Source organism: Nanorana parkeri, unplaced genomic scaffold, assembly GCF_000935625.1.
Source record: "Nanorana parkeri isolate BGI_ZX_2015 unplaced genomic scaffold, ASM93562v1 scaffold1305, whole genome shotgun sequence".
In the NCBI taxonomy this organism is placed as follows: domain Eukaryota; kingdom Metazoa; phylum Chordata; class Amphibia; order Anura; family Dicroglossidae; genus Nanorana; species Nanorana parkeri.
Window position 1 is genome coordinate 344,592 of NW_017307573.1, and position 17,453 is coordinate 362,044.

At 39.8% G+C, this 17,453-nt stretch overlaps 1 protein-coding gene across 4 annotated transcripts in view; it reads left to right on the top strand.

Annotated features, from left to right (window-relative positions):
* Positions 1 to 17,453, top strand: part of MBNL1 (muscleblind like splicing regulator 1) — a 133,019-nt gene that overhangs the window by 89,498 nt on the left and 26,068 nt on the right. For all 4 annotated transcript variants that reach the window (XM_018569216.1, XM_018569217.1, XM_018569218.1 and 1 more), the window contains exons 3-4: positions 7,165 to 7,335; positions 11,080 to 11,280. In XM_018569216.1, coding sequence (XP_018424718.1) covers positions 7,165 to 7,335; positions 11,080 to 11,280 — 372 coding nt within the window. The remainder of the gene's footprint in view (positions 1 to 7,164; positions 7,336 to 11,079; positions 11,281 to 17,453) is intronic.

Sequence of the window (17,453 nt, forward strand, 5' to 3'; positions counted from 1 at the left end):
TATATATATATATACACATACACACACACATATGCACTTATACACGCACACACACATACACACACAGACAGAAGACCTGTAAGTGCTATATACACACACACAAGAACTGTAAGTGCCTCAACTTTCAGGCCCTTTTCACACTGTCCAATAAGGAGGGGATCCGTGCACAGATCCCCTCCTGAACAGAATGGATGTCACCATTATTGTGACATTACCGGACCCATTTTTGTGTATGGCAGCTAGATCTATACATAAAGACATCTGTTTACATCTGGTTGCCCCTGATCTGGCATAATCAGGTCCTGTGAAATGGACCTCTGATCCATTTTTTTTTCCAGACCTGGGCAGAGACGGAAGTTACCAGATGTAAGCGGACGCCAATTTGGATCCGGCTGCCCATACACTAAAGGTGGCCATACACTAATACATTTTCGAAAGATTGTTCGTCCAAAAGATCTTTTGTTCGACTTTCTATTACTTGATGGGGTCAAATCGATCATTGATTTTGACCATAGTGACAACAAAAGTAGAAGGAGCGGGATGAAAATTTTATCTCAAACAAACGAAAATTCTAACAGTGAATGTGGTTTTCGTACGGGAAAATAAAACAAATGAAATAAAACAAAATTTCGTTTGACATTTGTCAAGTCTCTGATGGCATTATCAGGTGCTAAAGAAAGAGCTTTCGTTGGTAAAGAAAGATCTTTCGTCTGCAGAGCTACTAGTGTATGCCCAGCTTAACACCACGCTTCTGATCAGGTCCCACTGGAAAACTGACATAGGGACCTGATTGGAAAGCCTGTGTGAAAGGGGTCTTGTCAACTTATTCTTTGACTGCAATGCACTGGTGCACCAGGGCAGATTTACATTAATGTGTGCAGTGACTAAATTTGGACCTGTGTATGTATATATATTAGGTAGATAGATAAAAATCATTCTTGCTAGGCACTGTTAAATTCATGTAATCTTTTGTGATTTTCAGGATAGCGAAATAATGCAATTTGTAGACCATATTACCTTTTATGTTGTGACTGAGAATGCTAGTTTTTATTGTGCTCAGGTGGGAAATGTAAAGCTTTTCCATTTCATTTATTTTTCTAGTTGTCATTTTTCCATGTAGGTTTTAGTGTGATGGTAGGCAGATGGCCATCTCTGACTATTCATACTTCTGACATTTCATACAAGAGGACCTGTGGAGTAGTGCGTTACATAAAGCTGCAGCTGTTTCCACAACCAAGAGGCAGATTCAAAATTTAAGATACTGACTGTTACTTGGTATTCACACGATGGCTGCAGGAAATTCAGACAACTCTTATTTAAGACAGCTTTGCCTGTTCTGATTATTTCAACATTCCTTTGGAAACTGTAGATAACCGTAGTCATCTGCGAAAATGGCTACCTTGAAAAAGAAATGGTTTCCATTATCCAAATAAAATAGATAATATATACTCTTAAAAATGTTAGCATCTGACCATAAAAATATCAAGCGTTGTCACATATTTGGAGTAAAGGAAGTTACTGGGAATTATGTACACCAGGCCTGTGTGGGATCATATATGGGCATACACTTCAGACTGCTAGTAGCGAACAAGGCTCAGCTGAAATGAAAATGCTCTTGTGAGATGAAGTGTGGCTTTTCTTTCTGTAGCCTGGGCCTGAAAAGCTGCATAGTACTGCTGTAATTTAATTACACACAGGCTGGTTGTTTAGCAGAGCCTGGGCTTTCAGCCTAAATGTTGTTGATGTGATAGCAAAAGAAAAACATCATATGACAGCCGTCTGTGCTTTCCCCTCTCCCTTTCATATTCTTGCTGATTAAGTTTTTGAGCTACCCTATTCTGGCAGCAGCCTGACTTTTACCATCCTCAGAATCCTCCCTTTGATTTTCTGGCATGCTAGGCATGACTGCAGACCAGTGCCGGTGATCACAGTTAGAATAAGTGGTAATTGAGCAATTATATTGAGTTTTCATTTCTTCCTCCGCTTCGGATATGACCTCTTGCTTTCCAAGCAATCAATTTTAGATACGTCATGTAATCCAATATATTTGTCTAATATGTATCAATTTCCTGAATACTGAATTGACCTAAATTTTCTAAAACCCCATTTCCTTGTGTAATAAACACCATATATATAAACTGGCGTTTCATATGGTACATGTATAAAGTTGAAAAAAAATAAAAAAATTGACCCATGTAAAATATAGGGGTCTATTCAATAAGCTGCCGTTCGGCTATTCACTTCAGGCTGGTACGGCTGAAATCAGCCGTACATCACGTGGCTTTGCGTGGCTTTGAGTGGCTTCGGGTCAGCCGACTATGCTCAGCATGTTCGGCCGACCCAAAGTGCAGAAGGAGTTTGACTCAGCCGATCCAACATCTGGATCGGCTAAGCCGAACCTCCGGCAGGCTACTTGCTGCTGTTCGGTCTATTCTTATAGATGCCGAACAGCAGTGAGTGAATAGCCGAATGCCGCTGAGCGAATGCCCTCTGTGGGACCGAGCAGAACAGAAAAATAGTTAAAAAAGTAAAAAAATAAATAATAGAAAACGATTGTGCGAAGCTGGCAGTGACAGCTAGCAGTGACAGCTAGCTCCGCCCAACTGTTTTCTATTGGCCCGGCGGTTCTGCTACCATAAAAAAAAAAATTTCGACATGGGAATACATTGCTAGATTCCTATTGGCTATTTCAATTTGCAATAGCCAATAGCAAACTAGCTATTGCACCCACTCTCTGCTGCTGTCAATCATTAGAGGGGACCTGATGGAGAACTGCAGGTCCCCTCTGCTGATTGACAGCAGCAGTGAGCGGGTTCAATAGCTAGTTTGCTATCGGCTATTGCAAATTGAAATAGCCAATAGGAATCTAGCAATGCATTCCTATGGTGATTTTTTTTTTTTAATTATGACCGCAGCAAACGTCTCCATGTCAGAATAAAAATAAATACATTAAAAAAACAGGGAAAGTTTTACTCTGCTCGATCGAGCAGAGTAAACCTTTCTTGGAAAAAGTGTTTTGTCTCCTGGGAGGCCGGGAGCGGGAGACTCCCGGAGCGCCCGGGAGAGTTTGCTGTCTGGAGATCGGTGTCACTGGTTAGCTGGTAACCAGGGACGCTGATCTCTCTGCAAGTGGCCGGAGCCAGCCGTGATATTGACGGCTGGCTACGCCCAGCTGTCAGAAGCAGGCTGCCGGCCAATGGCCGGCCATTCGGCCAGCTTCGGCTTTCAGCGTGGCTCAGTCGAGCCGAGGCATATGCCTTTGGCTCAACTGAGCCGCCCTGCCAACTTGGGGAGCTGTACGGCCTAAATGGAATAGCCCGTATAGCTGCCCTTCGGTTCTACTGAACCGAAGGGGTTCTGGGGCCGAAGCTAGGCGAAGGATCAGCCAAAGCTACGGCTAGATCCTTCAACTGCTTCGTGAATAGACCCCATAGTTTTCCTTAGTAGTTCACACATTCTGGACTGGATGCCTCAGAGTGAAGGGAAGTTTTGCTCCTCTAAATTAAGCCCTAGACATGTTTAAGCAAATAAAAGGAGTGATGGATAGGGCAGGGATTATGAAAGGCCCCATGTGATTAACAGTAAAGAAAAGTGATGAATAAGTGAGGGGTCTTTATCTAGAACAAACATTTTTGTTCACATCAGTGTACTTTTACTTTAAGTTTTGACATGCATTAGGATGAAGTAGCAAGGTATCCAATTAACCTCTTCAATTCAAATTTCACAGTAGAAGGTAGATAATAGATAACCCCCAGACACTAGTAGCACCTACACGGGGTGTCTGTTGCATAGTATGGCCTGGTGTGTTCCATGCAAAGCTGCTTTATTATTATTTTTTAAATTATATTATTATAAAGCACCAACACTTTGTGCAGCACTTTACAAAATGGAGGGGGACAATACAGTTAAAAGAGAACTATGGGGTAAACTTTTGGCACCATTGTTCAATAATGTGAATTTTCAACCGGGATTGCACACCAAAGCGTTCCAATGGTGGATCGATAAAGGCCTGTACAGAATTGGAGACTTAATTAAGGGTCACAAACTAATATCTCTATCCTATTGCCAAAATACTCTCCGGATGCCACAATCGGAAATGTTCAGGTTCAGGCAAATTCAGCACTTCCTACAGTCGCTGAAGATACCTGACGCTGGCACTCCGTTGTGGACATTGTACGGAAGATAGTGTCTAGGAGCCCCCGGTCTAGGAGGGGGGATCTCTATAATTTACACGGCTCAGCTGGGCCCATTTACTAAATTGTCCTAAATGGATGCTTGGGAAACTGAGTTAAGGGAAGTTCTCTCTACAGATGAATGGAAACAGTGTACCATGAGATTAACTATGGGGTTGCTTAATGTTTCCCTATTAGAAGCCAACTACAAAGTCTTCTCTAGATGGTACCTGGTTCCAGCAAGGATAGCTACCATGTTTCCAGGGTCCAGTCCTTTAAGTTTTAGAGGATGTAATCAGCAGGGCACGATGGTCCATGTTTGGTGGCAATGCCCAAAACTGTGTCCCTTCTGGAATCGCTTTTTTGCGCTGCTTTTAAGGATCTTCCAGGTGCATGTTCCAAGAGACCCCCAGCATCTGCTTTTGAATAAACCAGTTATGGGGATCTCAAAGGTGCAGGGCAAACTATTATTCTTTTTTTTCCTAGCAGCCAAGACATCAATAGCTCGGTCCTGGAAAGCTAAAAGGGTCCCATTCTCAATGGTACTATCTAAATTAAATTGGATCATGACACATGAGAAGTTGCATAGTATCTTACAGGATAGATACCCAAATTTCCATGCAGTATGGGACCCTTTCTCTTTTTCTCTATCTTTTTTTCTATAAACCCATGTTTCCGTTTTGGACCCTTGGTGTGCAGTGTGAACGCGCCCACCAAGGGACTTTATCATATGTAACCTCAGTATTTAATAATGGTATCCCTAATGATAAAATGGAAATTATCATCACATTACCCCACTGATAGGAATTAGAGGTTTGTTAGTCTGAATGATGTGCAGCCAACAAGTTTAGAACAGCACGCACTAGAGTTAAGACGGGGAGAGGGGATACAGTGCTGAGATCATAGGCGTATCTGATATGTTTCTGAGCTACATATGACATGTGAATGTAACAAACTGTTTTCTGTATAAGATGGAAACTAATAAAACCTTTGAAATACAGAAGGTAGATTGTAGATAACCCCCAGGCACTAGTAGCACCTACAGGGGTGTCTGTTGCATAGTATGGCCTGGTGTGTTGCATGCAAAGCTGCTTTATTATTATTTGTATTATTATATTATTATAAAGCACCAACACTTTACAAAATGGAGGGGGACAATACAGTTAAAAGAGAACTATGGGGTAAACTTTTTATCCCATAGTTCTCTTAAGGGTCAAGGAAGGACATATACTAACCTCCTTCCATGACCCAAAGCTCAGTATATAGCGAGCTGTGTGTGCCGTAGCCAGGACGGATCCCAACAAAACTGTCGAGATCCACCCATCTAGCTGATTGACAGCGGGATCTGCATATCTAATGGCAAAGCCAGCTGTGCCTGCCCCCTCCCCTGTTTGTTCATCCAGTCAGCGCTGGAGGATAAGAGAGCGGGGGGGGATCTCAGCAGGGAGTAGTGACTGACAGTGAGTGAGCGACAGTATGTGTTCGCTCACTTCGCGACCAATAGAGCCGACGTGTGACAGTTTAATTGTCACACTGCAGCTCTAACTATGAGGATTTTCACTCACCTCATAGTTCTCCTTTAACAATTCAATTAAATACAGGTTTGTTAGGAGGGCATGAAGATTACAGCTGAGAATACTTATTTTCCAGAGTTGCATGCATTGAGTGACTTTTTCTCTTTTTGTCTTTCTTTCTTTCTTTCTTTCTTTCTTTCTTTCTTTCTTTCTTTCTTTCTTTCTTTCTTTCTATCTATCTATCTATCTGTCTATCTATAATCTATCCTGTATATTGTTTTGGCTATATATGGCAGGTTAAACGCTACATCAAACATATATTGCAGATTTCTCAAGAGATATTTTTGCTGTTTTTAGTTCATGGACCTGACCTGTGCAAGTCAGAATGCTTTATCATTGGTATTAACCTCCTTGTGCTGTGTGATAGATGAGCATACTGGTAATTTAGATGTGCTTTCAGACTGAAGACATTATTGCTCTGGGTGGGTATGGATTTTTTGTCAGAAGAATTGCTTTTTTGGCTGATTTTAACTACAGCATGACATGTCTTTTCAACTCTGCATGCACGTTCAGATATAGAGATGCCAGTTGTGGTGATGAACCGGGGGAGTTTGGGAATAATTATTTAGATTTTTTGTAAACTGTATTTGCAGATAGATGGTAAAACAGACATGCTGGGTAAATAAATGTACTGACATGTAAAACTAGAAAAGAAGCATGGGCTTCTTGTTTGAGGGAAGAACAGCAAGCACAGTGCTGAGAGTGGCCAAGTCCTTACTTATGGAGTATGTAACCATGGATTCTCCTACACAAAAGTGCATTAACAAGATGTATAACCCACACATACAGGATGGATTATATAAGGGTCTTATCATACATTACGTTGCGTCATGAATGTACAGATCTGTGACATGTGACAAGTTTGGAAACCAGAAATTATTCAGATGGTATTAATCACTATGATGTCAATAGGTCAGCAGTGACCAATTTTAAGGGTCCTAGGGTCCAGGGTGTTTAGCTTTATTTCTTATATCTTATCAGACATAAATTGTTTAGAGTATGAATATTGTTTGCTCTTACAGAGGTATGCACTTGCAATTCTCTAAATCTGGTACATCTGTCATGTAAATAAGTCATTTTATGATACTGATACATCTACATGTTTCTTATTCATTAGGAGAAGAGAAAAAAAAGGCAACTTATAGTAAAAATTAACTTTAGAAGAAGGTATTTAAGCAGTAACTTTCAGACCATTAAAAGTGATACAAAAGTGGCAGCTAGTTGGCATAACTGGACAGGATGTCAGTTATGAGTGTGCAAAATATCCCTCTTTACACGTGCTATGTGGAAAGAACAATCCATGTGAACAGCATGTGGATATATTTCAAAACAGCAAAAGCATTTATGTTCAGTTTTTCATATCTACACAAAAATCACATCAATTTATACTGACAGCTCTTTGTTTTTTCTTCCCCAAGGGTCGCTGTTCACGGGAGAATTGTAAATATCTCCATCCGCCACCACATTTAAAAACACAGTTAGAGATAAATGGACGGAATAACCTGATTCAACAAAAGAACATGGCCATGCTGGCCCAGCAAATGCAGCTAGCCAATGCAATGATTCCTGGTACTCAACTCCAGCATATGGTAAGTACATCAGTGGGATACTTGTAATAAAACTTGGCTTCTTTTTTGTTATTTACGTTTAACAGTGTGAGCAGGCCTGCCTTGTTTATTAGGACATTTGTGCAGCATCTATGTTTAGCTGGCAATAAATACACATATATTTAATTTGGCAGTGATGTATATTGGTATATGCACAGCCTAGGACAAACTGCACCCGACTGTGTACTCATAGTAATTCCCCTATTGCAATGATGAGAGCTGCATTTGTGTGTGAAACCTGGGAGTTAGTTACAACAGTTTGATCACTTGATAAAGAGTGTTTGCCATTAAAATCATGATCTGCTCATTCCTAAAATAAAACAGTGATAGACAGGCTCTGTGTTGTGCACGGTGTTTGTAAGAGAAATGAGAAGACCAATGAAAATGGTCATAAATGTAAGAAAGTTGCCACATCATAATATGGTTAAATCTGGATTATAACCATAACCAATACAAAATTACAAGAGACCTTATTTACAAATAATCTTAAAAATATAGTGTTCATTGGGCCGTATTTGATTATTAATGATATCAGACGAGAAAGGTATAACGTAACTTACATATGTATTGGGAGAACCAGGAATATATTCTGCTTTGTCATAAGAAGATGTTGGTTGATACTTTATACAGTATTCTAATGGTAAGTAAGCCTGAGTCTGCCACAATTACAGTGTGCAATATGAGGGCTTCAACTGAATGATGGAACCATTGTATCCTACTATGTTTTCCAACAAGTTTCACATTTTTAAACTCAAGGTGACAGTTATCATTTAAAAGCTTGAATATGATTGGTGGCAAAGAGTGACACAGACAGCTTTTATTTAATATTGTTATTGTTAAATGTTCCCCCGGTAAGCTGTGGGGTATCTCCATGCACCTCCATTCTGCACAAACTGAACAGTTGACTGACGCTGGTCAGATTGCTGTCTGTGGGTACCTTTAAACATGCAGATTGCATTATTAACCTTCTGACTATACTTTTAGGTTCTCTTTCAAGCAGAATACAGCAGAAAGTCTCCCACATAAAGTAGTATCAGACGCTCAAACTTTTTTTAAAATAATGAATTCATATAACATATTAATTGCTCAGAAAAGTATTTCTTTACATTTTTGCCCAAACACTTAGTTATCATGTTTATGAACAACTCTCTCAGCTCAGCTTCCCTTAATGTCCTGTCCAGTGCATGATCACAAGGGTCAGCACAATATCCAGAAGCCTTCCATCTACTAGTTTGGAACAAGGGAAGAAGACCAAATTAGCTGAGGAGGCCTCCCTTGCACCTCTTGTCCAGCACCCCTGAGAGTTGAGACAGGAAGTGAGAGGGCAGGTATCATGGGTGCCAAAAGGTGAATAGACACCATGCCAGGTCCAGAAGCTGGTTTCCAAGGAAGGTGAGAGAGGACGAAGATCCAGCTGGGAGGTCAGTGTGGTGCCAAAAAGAAGTCAGACAGGCCAGAGGTCACACCAGTCGGGTAGCAAGGTACAGGAGCAGAAGTCAAAAGTCTAATCCAAGAGCAAGCAGAGGTCAAGGGGCAGGCAGCAATCAGGCATAGTCAGATGCAATCCGGGTCAAGGCAACAGGTAAACTAACGGGCAGAATAACAGGAAGCAACACTCTAGCTGAAAGACCGTTCAGCAATAATAAACAGGACAAGCTGATTTTCATAGACCTATCTATCAGTTGAGGTTTTCGTCCTATCCTGTGCACCAGCATCAGCATAATTTTGCAAGTACGCTATGCTGCACTCGCCTGCGCACTAAAATGCGGAAGACAGGACCACGGGCATGTGCGGTATCAAATGAATGGCCACGTATAGTCTTACACACACACACATCTTACTAGCACACAAAGGGTGGCTTCATATGACCCTACAAGGGAAAAAACGCCACCCTAAAACAGGATATAAGGGCCAGGGCTTAGGATATAAGGGCCAGGGTTCCTGCAGGCATCTGATTCTGCTGGAAATTAAGGGGTCTATTCACTAAGCTGCCATAGGCAGCCGAGTGAATGACCGGCCTAAAGCGAAGTGAGTCGAACGCTGTTCGGCTATTCGCTTCAGGCTGGTATGGCTGATTTTAGCCGTATATGGCTGAAATCAGCCGTACATCGGGTGGCTTCAAGTGGCTTCGGGTCAGCCGAACATGCACAGCATGTTCGGCCGACCCGAAGTGCAGAAACTGCTGCTGTCAATCAGTAGTGGTGGACCTGATGGAGAACTGCAGCAGAGGGCAGGTGCAATGCTAGGTTGCTATTGGCTATTGCAAATTGAAATAGCCAATAGGAATCTAGCAATGAATTCCTATAGCCAATTTTTTTTATTTTTTTCTCTATTCTGACACGAAAAAAAAAAGAAAAAGCAGTGTTTCTCTCCTTAGCGGCCGGAAACGGGAGACTCCCGGAGCGCCCGGGAGAGTTTGCTGTCTGGAGATCAGTGTTCCTGGTTAGCTGGTAACCAGGGATGCTGTCATCATGGTATGCACAAAACATCACAGCATCCCTAACAAGGGTTTCAGTTGTCGGTAAGGATTTTAGTGTAACATAATTCTCTTGTTATATTGCTCTTTGCAAGAGTATGTTGGGAGAATTCTAAACAAATTTCCAGCCCAGAATAATACCAATATAAACCAAGTGTTATGATCTGGGCTCAGGCTCAGAGTCCAATAGCTGAAACAGCAGGCAAATTTGTGGTATAACAGGCCGAGTTTGGTACACAAGCAGATGGTAGTAGTATAGGAGCAAGCAGAAGCGTAGTCAGTGATCAACCCGAGGTCAGTAGCCAAAAGGTATCAGGTATGAAGCAGAAGACAATGAGAGTAGTCGGTGAATCAGCAGCCAAAGGTCGGTACACGGTTAGAAGTATGAGAGGATTGTGGAGCAAGGAGTTCAGAGTTCAGCAGAAACTAGGTTCACCTGAGGATTACACATGAGAGCAGGCAAGGAGCTATCCAAGGGTTCAGAGTTGCTCAGCAGGTAGGGGCACCGCCAGACACAGCAGAGGCCCTAGGTTCAGATCCGGATCCTGACACCAAGGTTTACAATTGCACAGTTGAAATTTCAGCACTTCATTGGAATTTTTGTTGTTGATTGCACCTCATTCAGAATTAACCACTAAAGCGCCAGCCTTTATATACCCCTTCATTATAAGGCCATTTTTCAGTTTTCAGTGCTGTGAAAGTTTGATGACAATTACTCTATCATGCATGCACCCAAATTAATTTTATATAACTTTTTGAGACAGATTGAGCTTTCTCAGTGGTGCTATTTATTAACGACTGGGGTTTACATTTTTTGCCACATTTTTTTTAAATGAAGAGGCATTCTGCTATTGAGGTAGGTAAAACACAGAGGCTGGTAATGTTGCACTAGCTACAGTGCATTACTAATGTACAGGTCTTACACAGAGGGAGGAGAAGGTGAAGAGGTTAAAAAATAACTCTAGGGAAAAGCTTTATTAACCCTTGCAGTGTTCATGCACAAGTAGTAGTACAATAGTGGCTGATTCCCTGGAAGTTGTCTCTTCTAAATTCCAACTAAAATATTATATTACTGATTGAGCCATAATTGTTCACTATAAAACTGACCTGTTATAACCACATAATTAGAAACAGTCTGTTTATGTTACCATTTCTTGAATAATGTCTCAGCTCCCATTGGTACCCACTTCAAGCAATTAAATGATTGTGTAAAGTCATGTCTTTTTATAATGGAATCTTTTTTTTTTCAGCCAATGTTTTCAGTTGCACCAAGCCTAGCCACGAATGCATCAGCAGCCTTCAACCCATACCTGGGGCCTGTCTCACCGGGTCTTGTACCTGCTGACATTCTTTCTTCTGCACCAATGCTTGTTGCTGGGAGCCCTGGAGTGGGTATGCCATCGGCCGCAGCAGCTGCTGCTCAGAAGCTAATGAGAACAGACAGACTAGAGGTATGGCCTTTGTGTAATATTATTTAACATGCATTGCCTACATATAAAAACATATGCAAGCCTTACTCTTTGCTTTCTCGGTTAGCTGAACAAAATCAATATACCCTGAACAGTAATACATAGGGGTTGATTTACTAAAGACAAATAGGCTGTTTACTTTGTGAGGGAATATTCACTTTGCAAGGGAATTTTCTCTTAGCTTAGTGAATGAGGGGAAGCTCTGCTGGCTTCCATCCTCTAATCATGTGCTGACAATCACTGCTTTATTTTTATTTTCCTTGCACGTGATCAGGTATTTTGTGCAAAGTGAATTTTTACTCCATTCCCTAAGCTAAGGGAAAATTCCCTTGCAAAGTGAACAGCCTATTTTCCTTTAGAAAATGAACCCCATAATGTCAGTTTCATAAGAAACGTTACCACTTACCTAGGATAATAGTGTCACAAAAGCCTCAGTCAAGTAAAAAAAAAAAACATGTTCGTTAATTGTTAATCTTTACCTTCATCAACTCCCAGTGTGCTATTTAGCATTTGAGCAAAGGGTTTATTCTTGGTTGACCTAATTATACAATACTACACTTTATGCTGATTTCTGATGCATTTTAATTGCTTTTAGTTAATGTTATCTATTCCTTACTGTGAAAAGGCTAATGACTTGCCAGGTAATGCAACCATTGTGAAATCAGCACACATGCTTTGCACTTATGTACATTTTAACTGCCATGGTAATAGTATAACAAAGAAAAAGTGGATATGCTGCCCATAATTTATGTTGCCCATATGTAGCCCAAAGCACCAACAAAAGGAGTGGATTGGGCTGCTATGGGTAATACATAACTGCAATACGCACAAAGAAACACTAGTGATTTCTATGCATTTCTTTCATTCATCATGTAAGCCATTATTGAAATGAACAGGTGATGTACCATGTGGAAGACTCTAACAGCAATCGTGCATCCAATGCACTAAAATATGGAAGATTTGTCAAATGAGTAATGACCATACTTTTGCCAGCACATTGGATGTACTGGCAAAAGTATTATTATTTCTTATTTTCATTATGCTCTTCAGCAAAAATGCCACATGATGCATGTAAGCTGGTGTTGTGTGTTTTCTTATGACTGCATTTTTAATTTAGAGCAAATGTTCTATATATCATAATGCAAGGTTTATTGCTAAACCTTGGATTATTTTATTTCAATGGCTTGATGTACCAAATACCTTTGGTGGAATTAAGTAAAAGTGTGCCAGAGAACAGAGAGACATAATTAGGTCAAAACTCATAAAACAGAAATTGGCATACTGTGTCTTCTGTTGTAGCTTAACAGACAGAGAAGGTCAAATATTTAATACAAAAAAAAACATGACAAGTAATAATGGACAGAGATGGGATGCAAACTCTTGTTATGCTGTCATTTGCTGTGATTTTGGTTAAACATTGCTCCAAAGTGTGTTATGACATCAAGCTAATAATTTGGCTATCAACTCTTTGTTAAATAATATAGCGGTCAAGAACAATGATGTACGCTGTCCTAATCATGTTGCAGAAATTAGCTGTACTTTAGTGAGAAAGGTAACCATATACAGGCTAATCCTTTCCAGTATTGTAGCCAACTGAGGCATCACTTAACATAATTGAATGAGCAGTGAGCTGTCAGGGGACCATTGAAGGCGCACATTATTGCACACAAAGAAATTCATCAGCTTGTGGTAAAATCTCTGGCCATCAGAAGCTGGTCATCCCTCTTTCTGTCTAGCAAAGGTAATAAGTATTTCACCATTAACCCCTTCATGACTGAGCTAGTTTTCAGGTTCTGTTCATAAATGACTGACACATTTTTTACATTTTTGCTGTGTGGTTCTTCCACAGCAGTAATATACTTTCTTACTAAATGTACCCACACATATTATATATTGTTTTTTAGAGGACAGATAGGGCTATATAATTATATCACATATGTGTACCTAACCCCTCACTTAGTTTGAATAAAATAAAAAAAATGAGGAAAAAAACAAGAAAACACTTTTTTCACAAGTTTTGATTATTATTTTTTTTTTTTAGAATTTTTTTATATTAATTATAGTATAAAAAATATATTTATATATAATTTATATTTTCCTAATTTTGTTTTACACTTTATTTTAATTTTTTTACACTTTGTAAAAAAAATAAAAATAAAATAAAAAAACTTTTTTTTTTCTTGTCAGTTTATATCAAGCAATCACTATGACAGCTTGATAAATTAACTTTTTTATTTTATTTTTGGCTATTAGGCTGATCCAAACTTAGGAACAGCTAATAATAACCTTAGAGACTGATCCTGACTTTAGTCAGATTCAGATCTCACTAAAAGCTCTTTGATCGTGCCTAGACGATCAGAAATGATACATTTCACTGAAAAGATACATTTTATCCTTTCAGTGAAATGTATCTAAACATCGGGCTCTCGAGCTGTCAAAACAAATAGCAGAGAGGTGAGGTGAGTCACTGCTGCCTCTCTGCTATTTTGAGCTGTCAAATACGGGATCGCAAATTGCGGTCCTCTATTTGCATGTAACGGCTTCATTCTTTCATTAATGAAAGGAAGAAGCTTTTACAAAAAGCTTAATTATTTCATTAATTAATGCCTCAATACTGAGACATTAATGAATGACTGTTAAATGCTGAGAATCAGCAAATACAGGCATTACAAAGCCTGATATAACTCGTCACGTACAGTGTACGTGGCCAGTCATATAGGCACAAAGTGACAAGACGTACACTGTACGTCTCCCGTCACGAAGGGGTTAATACTTGTTAGCATAGTCGGACAGAGGATAGCTGCAGGTGGTGATGCACTATGGAGTGAACAGATGTCTCACCACTAGTCTTTCTCAGCAAGATTTCTGTTCATCTCTGACCAGCCTAATATAAACTGATTAATGATTGCTGTTTGGGATCAACATCCTTACCCTTTACAAAAATAGTATTGATCTATTACAACCCAATTCCCAAAAAGTTGGGTTGCTGAGTAAAATCGACATAAAAACTGAATGCAATGATTTGCAAACCTCATAAACCCAAATTGTATGCACAATAGAAAATAGAAAACATATCAAATGTTAAAACTGAGAAAATGTACCATTTTAAGAACAAAATATAAGGTAATTTTGAAATTGATGGCAGCAACACGTCTCAAAAAAGTCAGGACAGGGTCATGTTTACCAAGGTGTAACATCCCCTCTTCTTTTACCAACACTCTGTAAATATCTGGGAACTGAGAAGACCAGTTGCTGGAGTTTTGGGAGAGGAATGTTGTCTCATGCTTTCCTGATATAAGATTCTAACTACTCAACAGTCCTGGGTCTGCTTTGTCATATTTTTCATTTCAGGGCTGTTCACATCAAATGCGGTGCGTTCCAGAGCGGTAGAGCAAGTGGCATTTTTTGCGTTTGCAGTGGAACGGAAATTTTGCCACGCGCCCTATCGCACTGTGACCGGGGGAGTGTGGAAGCATTGCCATTTAATTCAATGCACCACCACACCCCCCTCCCGCCTCAGAATGCAGGGGGAAGTTTTGTGAAGGATTGCGGTGCGTTCCAGCAGCTACCGCTCTGGAACACACCGTATTTGGTGTGAACAAGCCCTCAAGATGCACCAAATATTTTTATTTGGTGAAAGGTTTGGACTACAGGCAGACCAGTTAAGCACCCGGACTCTTCTACTACGAAGCCATGCTGTTGTCATAGATGCAGTATGCGATTTAGCATTGTCCTACTGAAATATGCAAGGCCTTCCCTGAAAAAGGCTTTGTCTGGATGGGAGCATATGCTGCTCTAACACCTGGATATATCTTTCAGCATTGATGGTGCCTTTCCAGATGTTCAAGCTGCCTATTCCATATGCACAAATGCACCTCCATACCATCAGAGATGAAGGCTTTTGAACTGAGCGCTGATAAGCCGAAAAGGTTCCTTTCCTCTTTAATTCTGAGCACCCGGCGTCCATGGTTGTAAAAAAAAATATCAAATTTTGATTCGTCTGACCACAGAACAGTTTTTCACTTTGCAACAGACCATTCTAAATGATCTTTGGCCCAGAGGAGATGGTGGTCTTTCTGTATCATGTTCAGATATGGCTTCTTCTTTGCATGATAGACCTTTAACTTGCATTTTTGGATGGCACGGGCGAACTGTGTTCACAGGCAGGGATTTTTGGAAGTATTCCTGAGCCCATGCAGTTATGTCCATCACAGTATCAGTCTTGTTTTTAATGCAGTGCTGTCTGAGGGCCAAAAGATCACAGGCATCCAGTATTGCGTTGCGGCCTTATGTCACTTGTGCACAGATTTCTCCAGATTCTCTGAATTTTTTGATGATAGTATAAACTGTAGATGATAATATATTATATATAACTATATTAGACACAACTTTTACCAGATTGGTGAACCTCTGCCCACCTTTACTTCTGAGACACTCTGACTCTCTGAGATGCTCTTTTTATACCCAGTCATGTTTTCTGACCTGTTGCCAACTAACCTAATTAGCTGCAAAATGATCTTCCAGCTCTTTCTTGTTAGTACCTATTACGTTGCCAGCTGTTTGTTGCCCTGTCCCAACTATTTTGAGATGTGTTGCTGCCATCAATTTCAAAATTACATTATATTTTTCTTAAAATGGTATATTTTCTTACATTTTAAACATTTGATATGTTTTCTATTTTCTATTGTGAATAAAATATGGGTTTATGAGATTTGAAAATCATTGCATTCTGTTTTTATGTAGATTTTACACAGCATCCCAGCTTTTTTGGAATTGGGGTTGTAAAAAAAAGTCATGTTGTGCTCAGAAAAATCATTGGCCTCAACTCATAACCAACAATCAATTACAAGTTTGCTTCAATTTCATGCAGTAACTGATGAAAAACATGCATACCTCCAAACTTTCTGAGATGATAAAGACGGACACCGTATAGTACAAAGTTGTAAGCAAATAAAACACCCCGGCCACCAGATCACAAAGGATTAATTTGCAAAAAGTGATTGGTTAAACCCAAATGTATCATTTTTTAATTGTTATAGAATACATTATTAATTAAAGTATACACAGGGAAACAAAAAGAGGGACATCTGATCGGGAAAGAGGGACAGCAGGATTTGATTTCAAAAGATGGACAGCCCCTCCACGTTAAGGACAGTTGGGAGGTACACATATGAAGGATGATTAATTATTTTCATAGTGAACATCATTGTTCTTCACCCATGCTAAATCTAATAATGCCGTAAATGTCTTCTAAATTAGAGCTAAAAATTATTTGTGTAGCGTATGCAAGAAACAATATATCTGCTGTCTCCAAAGAGGGTTCACAAAGTTAATTGTGCATATGTTTTTAGATGCAAATGCCATGGGGTAGTGTTCTCTGCCCTTTCCTTTTAAGCTTGTTGGTGCTAACAAATCTCATATCATCATAATGCTTTTCCTTGTAATGCAAAGTTATTTTTCTTTCTGCATAACCATATCTCACCAGTGAATCATTTGTCTGTGCACTCACCATATGCTCCTTCGAATGCAGCAATATCCATCAACCTTTCTCCTGCTGTCACTTTTTCTTTCCTGGCTAAAGGCTTGCAGAACATAAGTGAGAAGTCCAGTATTTTCACAAGACTTCATCACATTTTTCTTCCCTTTGTTACATTCCTTCCTTCGCTTTCATCATTCTGATTTACCATCATGAGGAAAGTATTTATAGGAGAAATGTTGTCACTATCAGAGTAAATATTAAAAATCGTAAATAACGACTAAAGTGGACAGTCACCCCAAAACGTGTTGGTTACATCACACACCATATTTGGCTATGAGCACTGAGATTTCAGGACATGGTGTCCCAAGGCTACCCACCTGTTGCAAGCCCTTACAAGGTTTCACTCTGCTATCCATTTATTTTGCATTACAGAGAGGGGACCCACCTGCTATAGCAGCGTGAGTGTAACTCCACAGTTTAGGAAACACAGCCAAGAACCCTGAAAGGGATAGCTCTCCATTAGATTCTCCAAGAGATTAAAAGAATCTAGCTGGTGATTTGTCTCACAAGTGTTCATCTATAGCTAAAATATCAGTATTAGTTGCACTGATTATTTACATAATAATGTTAAGCAGACATAGTGATATCCTTCAGGCAGTGGAACACTGATAAATAA